General features: G+C 51.8%; 2 protein-coding genes across 2 annotated transcripts; one reads left to right on the forward strand and one right to left on the reverse strand.

The window, feature by feature from the left end:
• LOC8055313 (protein N-lysine methyltransferase METTL21A) lies at positions 1278-4161 on the reverse strand. Its single transcript, XM_021458342.1, has 9 exons — positions 4009-4161; positions 3732-3798; positions 3483-3548; positions 3139-3232; positions 2935-3051; positions 2625-2725; positions 2061-2135; positions 1885-1977; positions 1278-1780 (listed from the first exon to the last, which is right to left on the reverse strand). Exons 1-9 carry the CDS (start codon positions 4020-4022, stop codon positions 1517-1519), a joined length of 891 nt encoding a protein of 296 aa, XP_021314017.1. The 5' UTR covers positions 4023-4161; the 3' UTR covers positions 1278-1516.
• LOC8055314 (pentatricopeptide repeat-containing protein At1g31430) lies at positions 4256-6958 on the forward strand. Its single transcript, XM_021458341.1, has 2 exons — positions 4256-6412; positions 6605-6958. The coding sequence occupies exon 1, from the start codon at positions 4289-4291 to the stop codon at positions 6023-6025; it is 1737 nt and encodes a 578-aa protein (XP_021314016.1). The 5' UTR covers positions 4256-4288; the 3' UTR covers positions 6026-6412; positions 6605-6958.

Raw genomic sequence — 12679 nt, forward strand, 5'->3', positions numbered from 1 at the left:
ACAAGACGAATCTTTTGAGCCTAGTTAGTCCATGATTAGACAATTTTTGTCAAATACAAACGAAAGTGCTACGGTGTCGATTTTGCAAAATTTTTTAGAACTAAACAAGGCCTGGTAGAAAAAGTACAACCTAATAGTATTGGCATACAACCAGTCAAGGCTGTCTTGTTTACTTCCAAAAATTTTGCAAAATAGAAATAGTAATATTTTCGTTTGTATTTGATAAATATTGTCCAATTATAAATTAACTAGGTTCAAAAAATTCATCTCGCAAATTACATATAAACTGTGTAATTAGTTATTTTTTATCTATATTTAGTGCTATTGCATGTGCCACAAGATTTGATACGATAAATTGATGATAAATGTGAAAAATTTTATAAAATATTTCGGGAACTCCATCCGGCTAGCTATCTCCGTCCTCTTGCCTTCTTGCCGCCAAAACCCAAGCCAAAGACGGCGGTTTTTATCCTCGCCAGCTCGACCGCGGTGAAAAGTGAAAGCCTTCATTTCCTGTCGTGAACACAACAAGCCAGAGCGACCGTTGTTTCTTCACCCACTCGTACTTTGTTTCCACCGCCGGTGAAAGCAAGAGCTCCTCTTATCTTAACAAAAACTTTGTTTTTGTATATAAGACAACTAGGGTAGGCAGCTTCAGAATTAGGGTCTGCTCCTTGTTAAATTTTAAGCTAAATTTTGAAACACACTGATTAAAAATGAGCTAAAATAATTTAGTCCTACTAGTCACTCAAAAGTAGCTAAAACACTTTTAGCTAGCTAAAATTTAGCAAGGAGAACCAAACAAGCCGTTAGAGCATCTCCAGGAGTTTGGTAAAACAATTTCCTATCTTGATTTTTTAGCAAAAAGAGAAAAAAGTCTTCTCCAGCAATTTGGTAAAATGAGTACTTAAAAATAAGAAGTTGTCAAATGTCCTCCTTAACTCATAAATTTGCAAAGTGGAGAGAACTCCCTATCCCTCTAGTAAAAGATATGATCGGCTTTAGTAAAGCAAAAAAATAACAAATAAATATAGACCCTACTATAAAATTTAAAATTTTAGAAAGCTATTATAAGTTATTGTTGGAGAAGAACAAAATTTAAAGTTGCTATTTTTGTAATTGACTTGCTAGATCTATTAGTTTAGTAAGTAAATTATACTAAACTCCTGCAGATGCTCTTACATTGAACTCGTTGCTTGACTCATTAGCCGTGATGTCCTGGACCATCAATTGTAATCCAAACTCCAATTGGGGGATATTGCCGTGGCTGCCCCACATGTCAGGGAGAGAGCAAGAAAGCCCAATCTTTTTTTCTGAAAGGATATCAATATCCACTGAAGGAACAAGGCAAAATAAGATAGACTGCCATGGCCAGTACAACAATGTCAAAGAGAAAAATGATCAAGGACAACAACATAAAGGAGCTCTAGAGTTCTCCACCAAGGAAAAAACGAGCTCTAGGGTTCTCCTCCTTGACTGAACCGAAAACAGGGGGAAAATGTGCTTTGAATTCATGTTACAGTTTCACATCCTTCAGAAGCCTTGCAGCCATAGCACCACACCTTCTGATTTCCCAATCATCCAGATCGCCGCTCTTAGCCTCTGGCGACGAGCCGGAACAAGATTCGCTCTTCACTCCAGGATCTTCGTCTTCCCCAGGATTCGAAACAACCTCTTCCTCGTCGTTCCCGTTATTGATAGCCTCAACCTCAGGGATCAATGGTGCTTTCAGGTCCATCATATAGAGATGTATGCTAGGATGTTGATATTTTACATCCATCTGTCTCAAATATGCATTATATAAGCATACATCAGTCCTGGAACTGAGGCAAACATGAATAAAAGACTTGGGTTATCTGACATTGCTTTTCCACATTTCCATACCTTTGATTTAGAGATCGTTTTCACAATGAAATTGCTTTTCCACATTTCCATCATCTTCTCATGGACGATGGTCGAACGGATCTCATATCCTAGCTGTGGATAGCAAGCAACAGTTCAGTAGTTTCCCAAGCAACTACTTTGCAGAAATAACTTCTGAAAAGGAGGACAGGAGCTACCAATATTTTTGTTTTAGGACCAGATAATGCAGTAATTGTCTCCAATAGAGGTTGCAACAGATGCTCTGAGTAAACCTTGAACATGCACAGATGAAGGAGAAATGAAGTCACTTTGTTATCACTGAATCATCGATCCGTTTACACTCAACTACAGGCTATACTACTAAACATCTGCTCCCTGGATCTAAATTTGAAACGGTTTGGTATGCCTCTAATTTATGAAATCTTGAAAACATAATGCATTGCTGCTTTGTCTACTGTGTAACAAAGATGACAGGATTATGACTCTGTCCGCTTGTCTTATAAGTCGTACTGAATTTGAAGAGTGTAAAAAATATGGCAAGATTAAAAATAAATTTCGAAGTAAAACGAATGTTTCAGAGCAAGGTTACATGTGTAACTATGTATTTGATGTGACAGTAAACTTCCACTAAATAACGTATTAAATATTAACTGAAATAGTGAATGGCATGCAGCGTGAAAGCTTGCATGATCAGAAGTAGGACCTGCTATTTGAGAGGCAGAGTTCAGAAAAGATTCAAGACACTGCATAAGAAAACTTACAACGTCAGTTCCAATGATGTAATCAAATGGAGGTTCAACGGCTTTGATATGTTCTTTGTTCCCCCAGTCCAATTCTGCAACTGTAATTGAGCCGATGGAATCTGTTTTGTGTTTGCCAATTTATCTTTTGTCAGAACTAAAGAACAATTTACTTAACATAGTACATATGCATTTACAGGTACCAACATAATAAATAAGTCTTGATTATTTCAAAAACTACAATACCATATAACTATATCCAAAACTACAGCTATGAGAATTACTCAAACTGAGCTAGGAATGGTACAGTAGATGGTTCTGTTAACAAAACCTGAGTCGGAATTCGATTGGGAAATCCAAGATCTGTTGCGTTCAACATTTCTCATGAGCAGTGGGAGCACCTCGACTTGGTCAGTTGTTGTAACATCACAACCCAACAAGGCCATTCCTAAAGGAGAAGCAAAAATTTTAAAAGAGAAAGCCAATAGGACTAGGATCCAGAAAGATATCTGATGGGCAGTAGAATTGAGCTTACCAAAACCAGCTAGACCACAGCCAGCTCCTAATTCAATCACTCTCTTTCCTTTTAACTTGGATGGACAAAAACGACCTTTTCTGCTATTCTTTTCCTGTACAGATCAACCATAGAATGCCAATCATGAGGATGGTAATAAAAGTAAGCTGCCATTTTCCTTAGAAGCAAATCCTAGTAGTATTAGCAGATGCTCGAGCAAATAAGCTTCGAAGATGCCAACAGCACAAAGTCTTTTTAAGTTGGATGTGCTCTGACACAGTTTCAAAAAATATATATTTCTGTTCACATGATTATATTTATCCACACCAACTAGCGAAGGAGGGCCTACAACTCAAAGAAATTACCAAGAATTTGACAAACACCATTGATGCATCCCAGACTGTGGTCCCAAGGTGCTTGGAGTTTGGATCCTGTCAGGCCAGAAGCAAAAGAAAATTCAGATCACCCAACATTCAGTATCACCGGTTCACCACTACAGCTTGAACAGAAGATGAAGTTGATCCACCTTCTGATGCAAAGCCTAATTCTTTTTCTTGAAAGAAAAAACTCTTTAAGAAGCGAGATTCATCCGGTGCTACTCCAGTTCTCCTCACCTGTGCAATATGTAGCCGGTGGCCCATCACCTCCAGAGAAATAGCCGACGTGCTCGGCGAATTCAACCTGTAGTCAGCATGAACCGTACATGAAACTAATTTTTTTTAAAAAAAATTGCAATCACTACCACCCTCACTCACGCCAGTTGCTAACAAGCAACATGATTCAATCACCACCATCACCAATTCACCATGTAATTTGCTCTCTGGGGCTTAAACTATCGCGAAGGAGGTGCAGAGGTGATGCTGTAGGAGGAAACGGCGTCAGCGCAATTACCTGTCGTGGTCCATGGCCTTCGGCAGCGAACTGACACACCGGAGCTCCGGCGGGCGGCGGCGAGGGTTCCGGGAGGAGAGCGACTACAACGTGGTGTTGGTGTCAGGCCTGTCGGTCCCGGAGCCCATCGACTGCTCTACTCGATGGGCCGGGCCTCGTTGCATCTCCACAAGCTCATCGGATACGTACTCCCTGTTTACGCCTTCGTCGCACGTCCACGCTTCCGCCGATTCAAACGCCGGAAAGCCACCGCGAGGCCTCCCCGTCGCCTGCCCATGCCATGCCATTACGCCGCCGTGCCGGCCGCGCCATCGCCGCCGCACCAGGCGGCTTCCTCCACCTCTCCCTGCTCGCCTCCCTCCGCCGCCGTCCCTCGCTCCAGGCGCACGCGCAGCTCCTGCTCCTGGGCCTCCCGCTGCCCCACGCCGCGGCCTCCCGCCTCCTCCGCCCGCACCTCCGCGCCGGCCACCCGCTCGCTTCGCTCCGCCTCTTCCTCCGCGTGCTCCGCGACCACCAGCCCGCCCCAAACGTCCGCACCGCTTCCCTGGAGCAGGAGGAGGCCGTCCCTGACTCCCGCTCCCTCTCCGCGGCTCTCGCGGCCTGCTCCCGCCTCGAGTCCCCTTCCGCCGGCTTCTGCACCCACGCCTTCGTCCTCAAGTCGGGATTCGCCTCCGACTTGTTCGTCGCGAACTCGCTCCTCCATTTCTATGCCTCGTTCGGTCTCCACGCCCTCGCGTGCAAGCTGTTCGACGAAATGCCGGCGAGTGACACCGTCTCGTTCAACACGCTGATCAGTTCGTACGTGCAGTCAGGATGCGTTGAACGCGCATTGGGGGTGTTCAGGGACATGGTGGAGGGAGGGTTCCGGCTGGACGAGTGGACCATCACGGCGTTGCTGGGCGCCTGTGCTGGGCTAGGCGATTTGATGGTGGCCAAAGCTGCGCATGGGTTTGCCAGCAGGGCATTGAGGCATACATTGTTCGACTCTGCAGAGGTGGTAATTGGGTTAGTGGACATGTATGTTAAGTGTGGCGCAGTGCAGCTCTCCAGGAGGGCATTTAATTTGTTTGGGGATAAGACGAAGGACGCGAGGATTTGGAGTGTCATGATGTCAGGGTATGCAAGGGCTGGGGAGATCTACATGGCTCGGAATTTGTTTGATGAGATGCCCAATAAGGATTTGGTTGCATGGACAGTTTTGGTCGGTGGATATGTGCAGGCAGGTAGATGCAAGGAGGCACTTCAGTTGTTTGAGGAGATGGAAGCGACAGGACTCGAGGCTGATGAGGTGACGGTTGTCACCGTGCTTTCAGCTTGTGTCCAGCATGGTGCGATTGGTCTTGCAAAGAGGCTCCATCGTCGTGTGAACCAGAATGGATTGGTTAGCAGGAATGCAAGAGTTGCCACCAGCTTCGTGCACATATATGCAAAGCATGGTTGCATACAGACAGCTATGGATGTGTTTCGTGGAGTCACTGATGAATTCAAGACTGTAGAGTTGTTTAATGCTATGATACATGGACTCGCCCACCATGGTTATGGTGAGAAAGCTATCTCACTTTTTGATGAAATGGAAACCCTGGAGCTCCAACCTGATGACATCACATTTGTGGGAGTCCTGTGCGCATGCAGTCACAGTAACTTGGTCGAACAAGGGCGTAAGATGTTCTTATCAATGTCAGACAAGTATGGTGTCAAACCAGATATCAAGCATCATGCTTGCATGGCTGATCTCCTTGGAAGAGCTGGACGGATTGATGAAGCTTACAACTTTATCCAGAATATGCCTTTCAAAGCAAATCATGTGGTATGGTCATCTCTTCTGACAGCATGCAAGATCCATGGTAATAACAAGATTAGGAAGCTTGTAGAGAGGCAAATTCTTGGGTTAGATGCTACCTACAAGCCTGAAAAGCTGACCTTATCTGGCTTATTTTCTGATCACAAGAGGAAAGAGCTATCTGCAAGGGTGAGAAAGGCTATAAAGCACAAATATGAGCACAGGCATACACGGTAGGAGTCACACCGAATGGTAATGTCTATCAGATTGCAATTACTGATGCTTCCCAGCTTCACACTCAGGTAAAGGTGATTGATTGGATGCCTGAAGAAGTGAAGATGCCCAAGGCATTTGTTTTTCTCAGGATGCATTGGGAGAAGACTGCTTGGAATATTGAGAGACAGCTGCTCTAGCATTTCCCTTGATAAACTCGATTCCTGAAACCCCAACAGAAGTTGTCATGAACCATTGTATATGTGGTAGTTGCCATTCATCAATCTGAGTATTTGCTGACAATATAAAGTAAGGGTGTTCCAATATTAGGCTAAGTTTTGAAAGGAAACAAAGGATTGCCCTTGCAAAGAGCAGGGGCCATGCATTTTCAGATCTTGTGTACAAGCTCTGGTAGGTTAATTTCTGTTTCCCTGGTGCAGCTGCTAACTTAGTTTTATCTTCAGTTCGCTTTAACAAAGGATTATGTTTCTGTTGGTAATTTATGGATTAGTAAAAAGAAGTTGTTAGTAACAGTTAACAAATATGTTTACTTGTGCTGTCCTTTGGGGTATTTGGAAACTAATGAATCTATTACTCTTTCAGAATGTACCTTGGAGGGATATGGCAATTTTGCTACAGAAGATAACATGGCTAGTGTAAAAAAAAATTTGGGGGGGGGATTGTCGGTGTTTCTCCCCCGGGGGGTCACACCAACGAGTAAATTTGTATGCGTGCTCCCCTTTCCGGATGGTGATGCAAGAAGACACAGAGATTTATCCTGGTTCGGGCAAGAGAAAGCCCTACGTCCAGCGGGGGGAGAGAGTTTGTATTATCTTGCACCTAAGTGCTTGCACAGGGGCGAATACAAGCGTGGAGTGAAATGTGGAGCTCTTCTACGTATATGTGTGGTCTTCGTTCTATTCCTGAGTCCCTCCTTTTATAGCTCCAAGGAGAGAGACAAGGTACATACATAGATGTTAGGGTAGGGATTGATAGCCGCATGGAGCGCTGACCTGCTCGAGGCTTCCGTACGGCGTAGCCTCGAGCCGTCCCATCTTGATAGCTTGGTGATGATCACGCGTGCTCCTGCGTTCTGCCCTGCCAGCCGCCTTGTGCCAGTCCTGAGGTCGCATGCTTGTATGGTATGGTGCCGGACCCGACGGCGTAGCTGTGATGAAGTTAGTCGACGCCCAACTCGTTCCTGGGTAGGGGCCCTGTTCGGTCGAGGGTCGGATGCCGTGTAGTACGCTGGTATCTGGAGCGCTGACCTTGGATATCTCGAGGGGGTCCCGATTAGACGTTCCATCCTTGTTTCTTGCGTCCTGACACGCCTGGGTCGTTCGGTGAGAAAGCTGCAAAAAGAATGATGGGACGGAAGCTTGCTCCCTATCGCGCCTCCCATGACCTGTGTGTTAGGTGGGAAGCGTCAGGTGCATTTAATGCTCCAGCCCGCGTGCGCGCGTCAGGCGGCGGACAGTGTCCTAACGCTCGACGTCTCTCTGTTCGCTCGAGCCTACTTCCGTCTTCGACGGTAGTCGTTGCTCGAGCCCTGACCGATTCGCTCGACGCTATTTCCGTATTCGAGGCTGCGACCGTCGTTGGCGGCGCGTGAGTAAGGTTAAGGCGTCGAATCGGGAGTCCCAACCTTCGTACAAGCAATCTCATAACGCGCATCGCTGAGGGTACCCCTTACTAATACCCTCGACAGTAGCCCCCGAGCCTTCATTCGAGCGCTAGCGCTCGAATGGAGGTTTTGATTTACGGTCGAATTTCCGTGAGGGCGCGCGAGCGACCCCGCGGGGTAGCCCCCGAGACCTCGGAGGAGTTTTTGACTCCTTCGAGGGTTATGTTATCTAATTCGCAGAAACGCTTTCGACACCAGTGGTGGAAGATTCTGACCGGCTCGTTTTCTGCCCGTGGGTTTCGACGTACTCTCGATAGAGCGAGCGTCTTTCATCCCAAATTGAGTTCCTAGCGGGTTGTCCAAGTGAGAACCTGTGCCCCTTTCGTGGGGGGTCAGCTGTAGCCCGGAGGCGTCCTCATAAAGCAGGGTCGACGTGGTCGGGGATACCGGTCTCATTCGATAGAGTCCAGTGGCTCGATGCCTCCCTTCGGCGGGATTCCTCTCGACTGTCTCGATCCTACCCTGAACATCGCCAGCGAGTCCTCGAGGTGGGCCTCGATTCTCGACCGCTCGCTGGGGATCCCTGACTCTGGCGCTCGAGATCGGCTGTCGAACCCTTTCGGCGGGCCAGCCATCGACCTCTCGAGACTTTTGCGGTTATGTCCCCTGGCTTACGAGGGACGGAAACGGTCGTGGCGATTCGCATTTCTGCCCGTTGGGCGCGTCTTTTTAGGCGGATGACGTTGCGACACCGTATCGGCGAGGAATTCGGAGAGTCCGGCCTGTGAGGAGGGAGAGAGAGATGTCAGGCGGCGCATTTATGGGGGAGTTACCTTACTTCTCGGATCTGTCCGTTGGCGGTCAGCTGGCTATAAATATGTCGTCGCGTCACCGCCGTTCCTCTCCCTTCCGCCTTCTCGCTCTCGTTCTTTCGCTGCTTCTGCTTTCTCGTCATCTCACGCGCACACGCCCCCTCGAGCCGCAGGCGAACCCACCATCTCGTTAGCCAAGATGCCTGTAAGACTCGTCGCCGCCGATGACTGGCGCCCGTCGTCGATGACGGAGCGCCGGCTGTTAGAGCTTGAGAAGGAGGGACTGCTGCGCCGCCGCACCTCGTCGTCGTCGCCAGAGTGGATCGCGCCGCCAGCGAGCCACAGGGCGCCTCAGCCACCCGAAGGCTACGTGGTGTCGTTCGCCAAGTTCCACCGCCACGGTCTGGGCGCGCCTCCAAGCCGCTTCATGCGGGCCCTTTGCTCCCATTACGGGGTGGAGCTGCAGCACTTCTCCCCGAACGCCATCACCGTGGCGGCGGTCTTCGCCGCCGTGTGTGAGGGTTTCCTAGGGATGATGCCGCACTGGGAGCTGTGGCTCCACCTCTACAGGGGCGAGCTGTTCCACGCCTCCACCGGAACCACGGGCGTGAGGAAACCCGTGCGAGCGGGTTGCCTCAACCTGGTGCAGAAGACGGGGAAGACGGACCGGCCGCGGGAGTACATCCCGGTAGGGTTGTCGACCAACCATGCCGGTTGGGATTCTCAATGGTTCTACCTGCGCAACGACGACAACCTCCTACCTCCCTACTCGGGCCGTCTGATCTTGGAGCGCCCAGCGGACTGGACGTACGTCGTCGTCCAAGCTCATCAGCATCGGCTCGACCCTCTCCTCGACGCCCTGAAGAAGCTTCGCCAGGAAGGTTTGACCGCCGCCCTCGTCCTCTCGGCGGTCCATCATCGGAGAGTTCTTCCTCTAATGTCACGACCGCTGAGGATGGACGAGATGGGCCCTGGCGTCTCGTCTCGGGACCTCGAGGCATGTCGGATGTCCAGCGAGCCTCCGACGGATGATGAAGTCGCGGCCCGAGTCAGGGCCGCAATCGCTGGTGATTTCAAGCCGGAACACGTCAACGGCTTCCCCATGCGACCCGACGCGGGCTCGATCGATCTGGTACGCTTTCTTCTTACGCGCATCCTCGATTCTAGGTTTTGCCCCCTCCCCTCTCTTTTTTCTAAGTCTACCTTAGTTTTGGCAGGGCCGGATTGACGTCCGGTCCTCGAGGCCTCCAGTAAAGGAGGACGAGGTCGATCGCGACAAATGACGCCAATCCGCCGAGAAGTCGAAGTCTGCCAAGGACTCCGCGAAAAAGGGGGAGAAGAAGAAGAATCTCGAGCGCCAAGCATTGGAGGCGCGTCGAGCCAAATCCAGGCAGAGGGGGGAGCCTGAGGAAGAATCCCCCAACGATGACGACGACGACGACGAGAGTAGTGACGACTCCGAGGGGATGGCGTCGCGTCTCGATCGGCTCCTCGAGGGCCCCCCTCGAGATGACGTCGATACCCCCCAGACGGAGGTGCCGGATGAGGGTCCGAGCGGGTCTCGTCGTCCCCGGCCCGACGCTCCTTCCGCGCTCAAGGCGGGCCGGGACGCACCGCGCCCTCCCCTGGCGCCCAAGGAGAGTGGTCCGGCAAGATCCCAGGCGTCGAGGCCGCTGACCCGCGGTCGCGCTGCGGCTTCTGAGAAAGGGGACGCCGGCCGTAGGAGCGCAAGTCCCGGCACCCGCCAAGCGGGACCCGACGTGCCTAGGCCAGTCTCTGCCCTCGAGGGGCCTAGCGCCCAGACGCGGGGTGGCTCGAGGCCCGCTGGTCGGGGTAGCGGAAGGCGAGCCGTTCTGCCCGTGGGGTAAGCCTTTTTGCTGTTGCGGTATTTGTCCCCTCATTCTTTCACCTTTCCTCACATGCTTACTTTTTCTCAGGCTGAAACGGGCCCTCGAGCAGGCCCAACCATCGATGGCCAAGAGGCTCAGAACGGGTGCCGCCCCCACGGAACAAGGTTCGTAGTTAATTCCTGGGTGTCGCGATATTACTACATCGGTTATCATGGCGTCTGATCCTTGCCCTTTGTTTCGCAGGCCCGTCCAGCACCCAACCTTCAGCCGGCGTCGAGGCGGCGTCGCCTCGTCCCGCGCCTGCTACGTCGCCAACAACTCATGATGCGACCCCTCAGACGCGAGTGTCAGAGGGAGCCCCCGAGCTCCCTCGATTGGGGGTCGAGGGGGAACCCATCACCATCAGCGACACGTCTGATGGTAACGAAGCGTCTGGGGGCGTCCGACCCATGGAGGAAGAGGCGTCGACTCCCACCGTCGCAGGACAGACTCCCTGGCCCGTAGGCCTTCGAGCCCTCGAGGCGCAAAGGGAGATGGTGGAGGAGGAGGCGCGGGAGCGCGAGGCGGCGCAGCCGTCACTAGAGCAGCAGCAGCAGCAACCCCAGCCGGAGGAGCAACCGCTGCATCAGCAGGACGAGCAGCAGCAGCAGCTGGGGGGCCAAGAGAACAAGCCACTCGAATCCCCGCCTCGAATTTTGGCCGGATCGGTGCCGCAGGCGTCGCAAGAGCCCGGCGATCAAGAGGGAGATTTGCCGGTGTACGGGCCTCCCACCCCAGCGTGGCTTCTCCCGGGGGCGCCCGCCGCAATCCGGGCAGAGTCGGGTCGAGCGGACGGAGTGGTGGCGCTTGCCTGCATGATGCGCACCCCCACCGACCCCGAGTCCGAGATCAAGGGGACGCTCTATGGCATGGACGGGATCGCCCCAGGGTTTCTCCGGGAGCGTCGAGCGTGGGAGGACCGTTTTCCTTCTGAGGAAGACGAGATCGGGTCGTCTGGGAGCAAGGACGGTACGTGGAAGACGGTGGATGACGACGGGCGGTTCCCTTGCCTCGCCGACCTGTTCTTGCGCCACGGGGGTTCTCTCGAGACCGTCGAGAACTTTCTCCGCGGTGTCAAGGTGCGGGCCGATCGGGAGATGGAGAACTGGTGTCCCGATCGGATTCGTATCCGAGCTTCCAGCGACCCGTCCGAGCCCAATATCTTCCTCGACGACAAGAAGGAAGTCGAGAAGTGGGAGCACGTCGAGGAGCTCCGCCTTTGGATGAAACATGTGGTGGGGCTCCTATCGGACGTCATCAACAACGGGCTTGGCCCAGCCTATTTTGTAAGCGTTTCTCGAGCTCCAATCTTGGTGGTGTTTTTGGGTTTCTATGTTCTAATCCCCCTGACCCCTGATTCGCAGGATATGAAAGAGACCTCTCGCATCAAATCTAGCTTCATTCACGCCACGAGGGGCGGATGGGAGCAGCTTCCCCTCCTCAAGGATCAACTCCTCGAGTCGCAGGAAAAGCTACTTAAAGCTTACAAAGATCTTATAGCACTCGAGGAGGAGAAGAAGGTGAGGGAGGCTGCTTTGGCCGAGGCCCGAGAGGTCTCGAAGAAGGCGGAGGAGGAGGCGGTGCGGCTACGAGAGCGGACTCTTACAGTCGAGGAGGCCGCGTCCAGAGCCCGTGAGGAGGTCCTGTCCCACAAGAACGTCATCGCGGATCTGGACAAGGAAAAGGGCCTTCTCCAAACCGACCTGGACTCCCTCCGCGATACCTTCCAGAAGATGAAGGTGGCCTGCGTGGAAAATGAGGTCGCCAGAGGTGCCGCCGAGGACGCGAAGAAGAAAGCCCTCGAAGACCTCGAGATAGAGCGAGCTCGATCCCGCAGTCTCTCCGACGACGTCGAGCGTCTGAAAGGAGAACTGCTGGAGAAGAGCGGAGCCGTCGCCCAGGCCGGCAAGGTGATTGAAGATCTCCGCGTCGCCAATACTGAGCTGGCGCGCTCCAACAGAGAGATCGAGCGCGCCAATACCAGATTGGTTGGCGAGAACACGGCTCTAGAGGAGAGCATCAAAGGTATGTTTCCTTTGTCAAATTTCCACTTCGAGGTGTGTTTGAGTTTTTTTCTAAACCTTCTCTGTATTGGCGTTTATAGGGCTCAAGGACGAACTCCTGGCCGCCCAAGCCGAGGCTCGCAACGCTAAGGCTCAACTCGAGGCTGAGGTCGCTTTGAACCGTCGAGTGCGGACGGCGATAAGCGATCTCTCGACCTCTTGGGAGGTCGAGCCTATGGATGAGTCGAGGGAGGACGCTCGAGGCGACGCCCTGATCGACCAGTTGTGCTACATAGGCGCGACGCTGCGAGATCGGGTGCGGGATGCCCTCCACATAGGGGTGAAGCGGG

This window comes from Sorghum bicolor, chromosome 4 (assembly GCF_000003195.3).
Source record: "Sorghum bicolor cultivar BTx623 chromosome 4, Sorghum_bicolor_NCBIv3, whole genome shotgun sequence".
NCBI classification, from domain to species: domain Eukaryota; kingdom Viridiplantae; phylum Streptophyta; class Magnoliopsida; order Poales; family Poaceae; genus Sorghum; species Sorghum bicolor.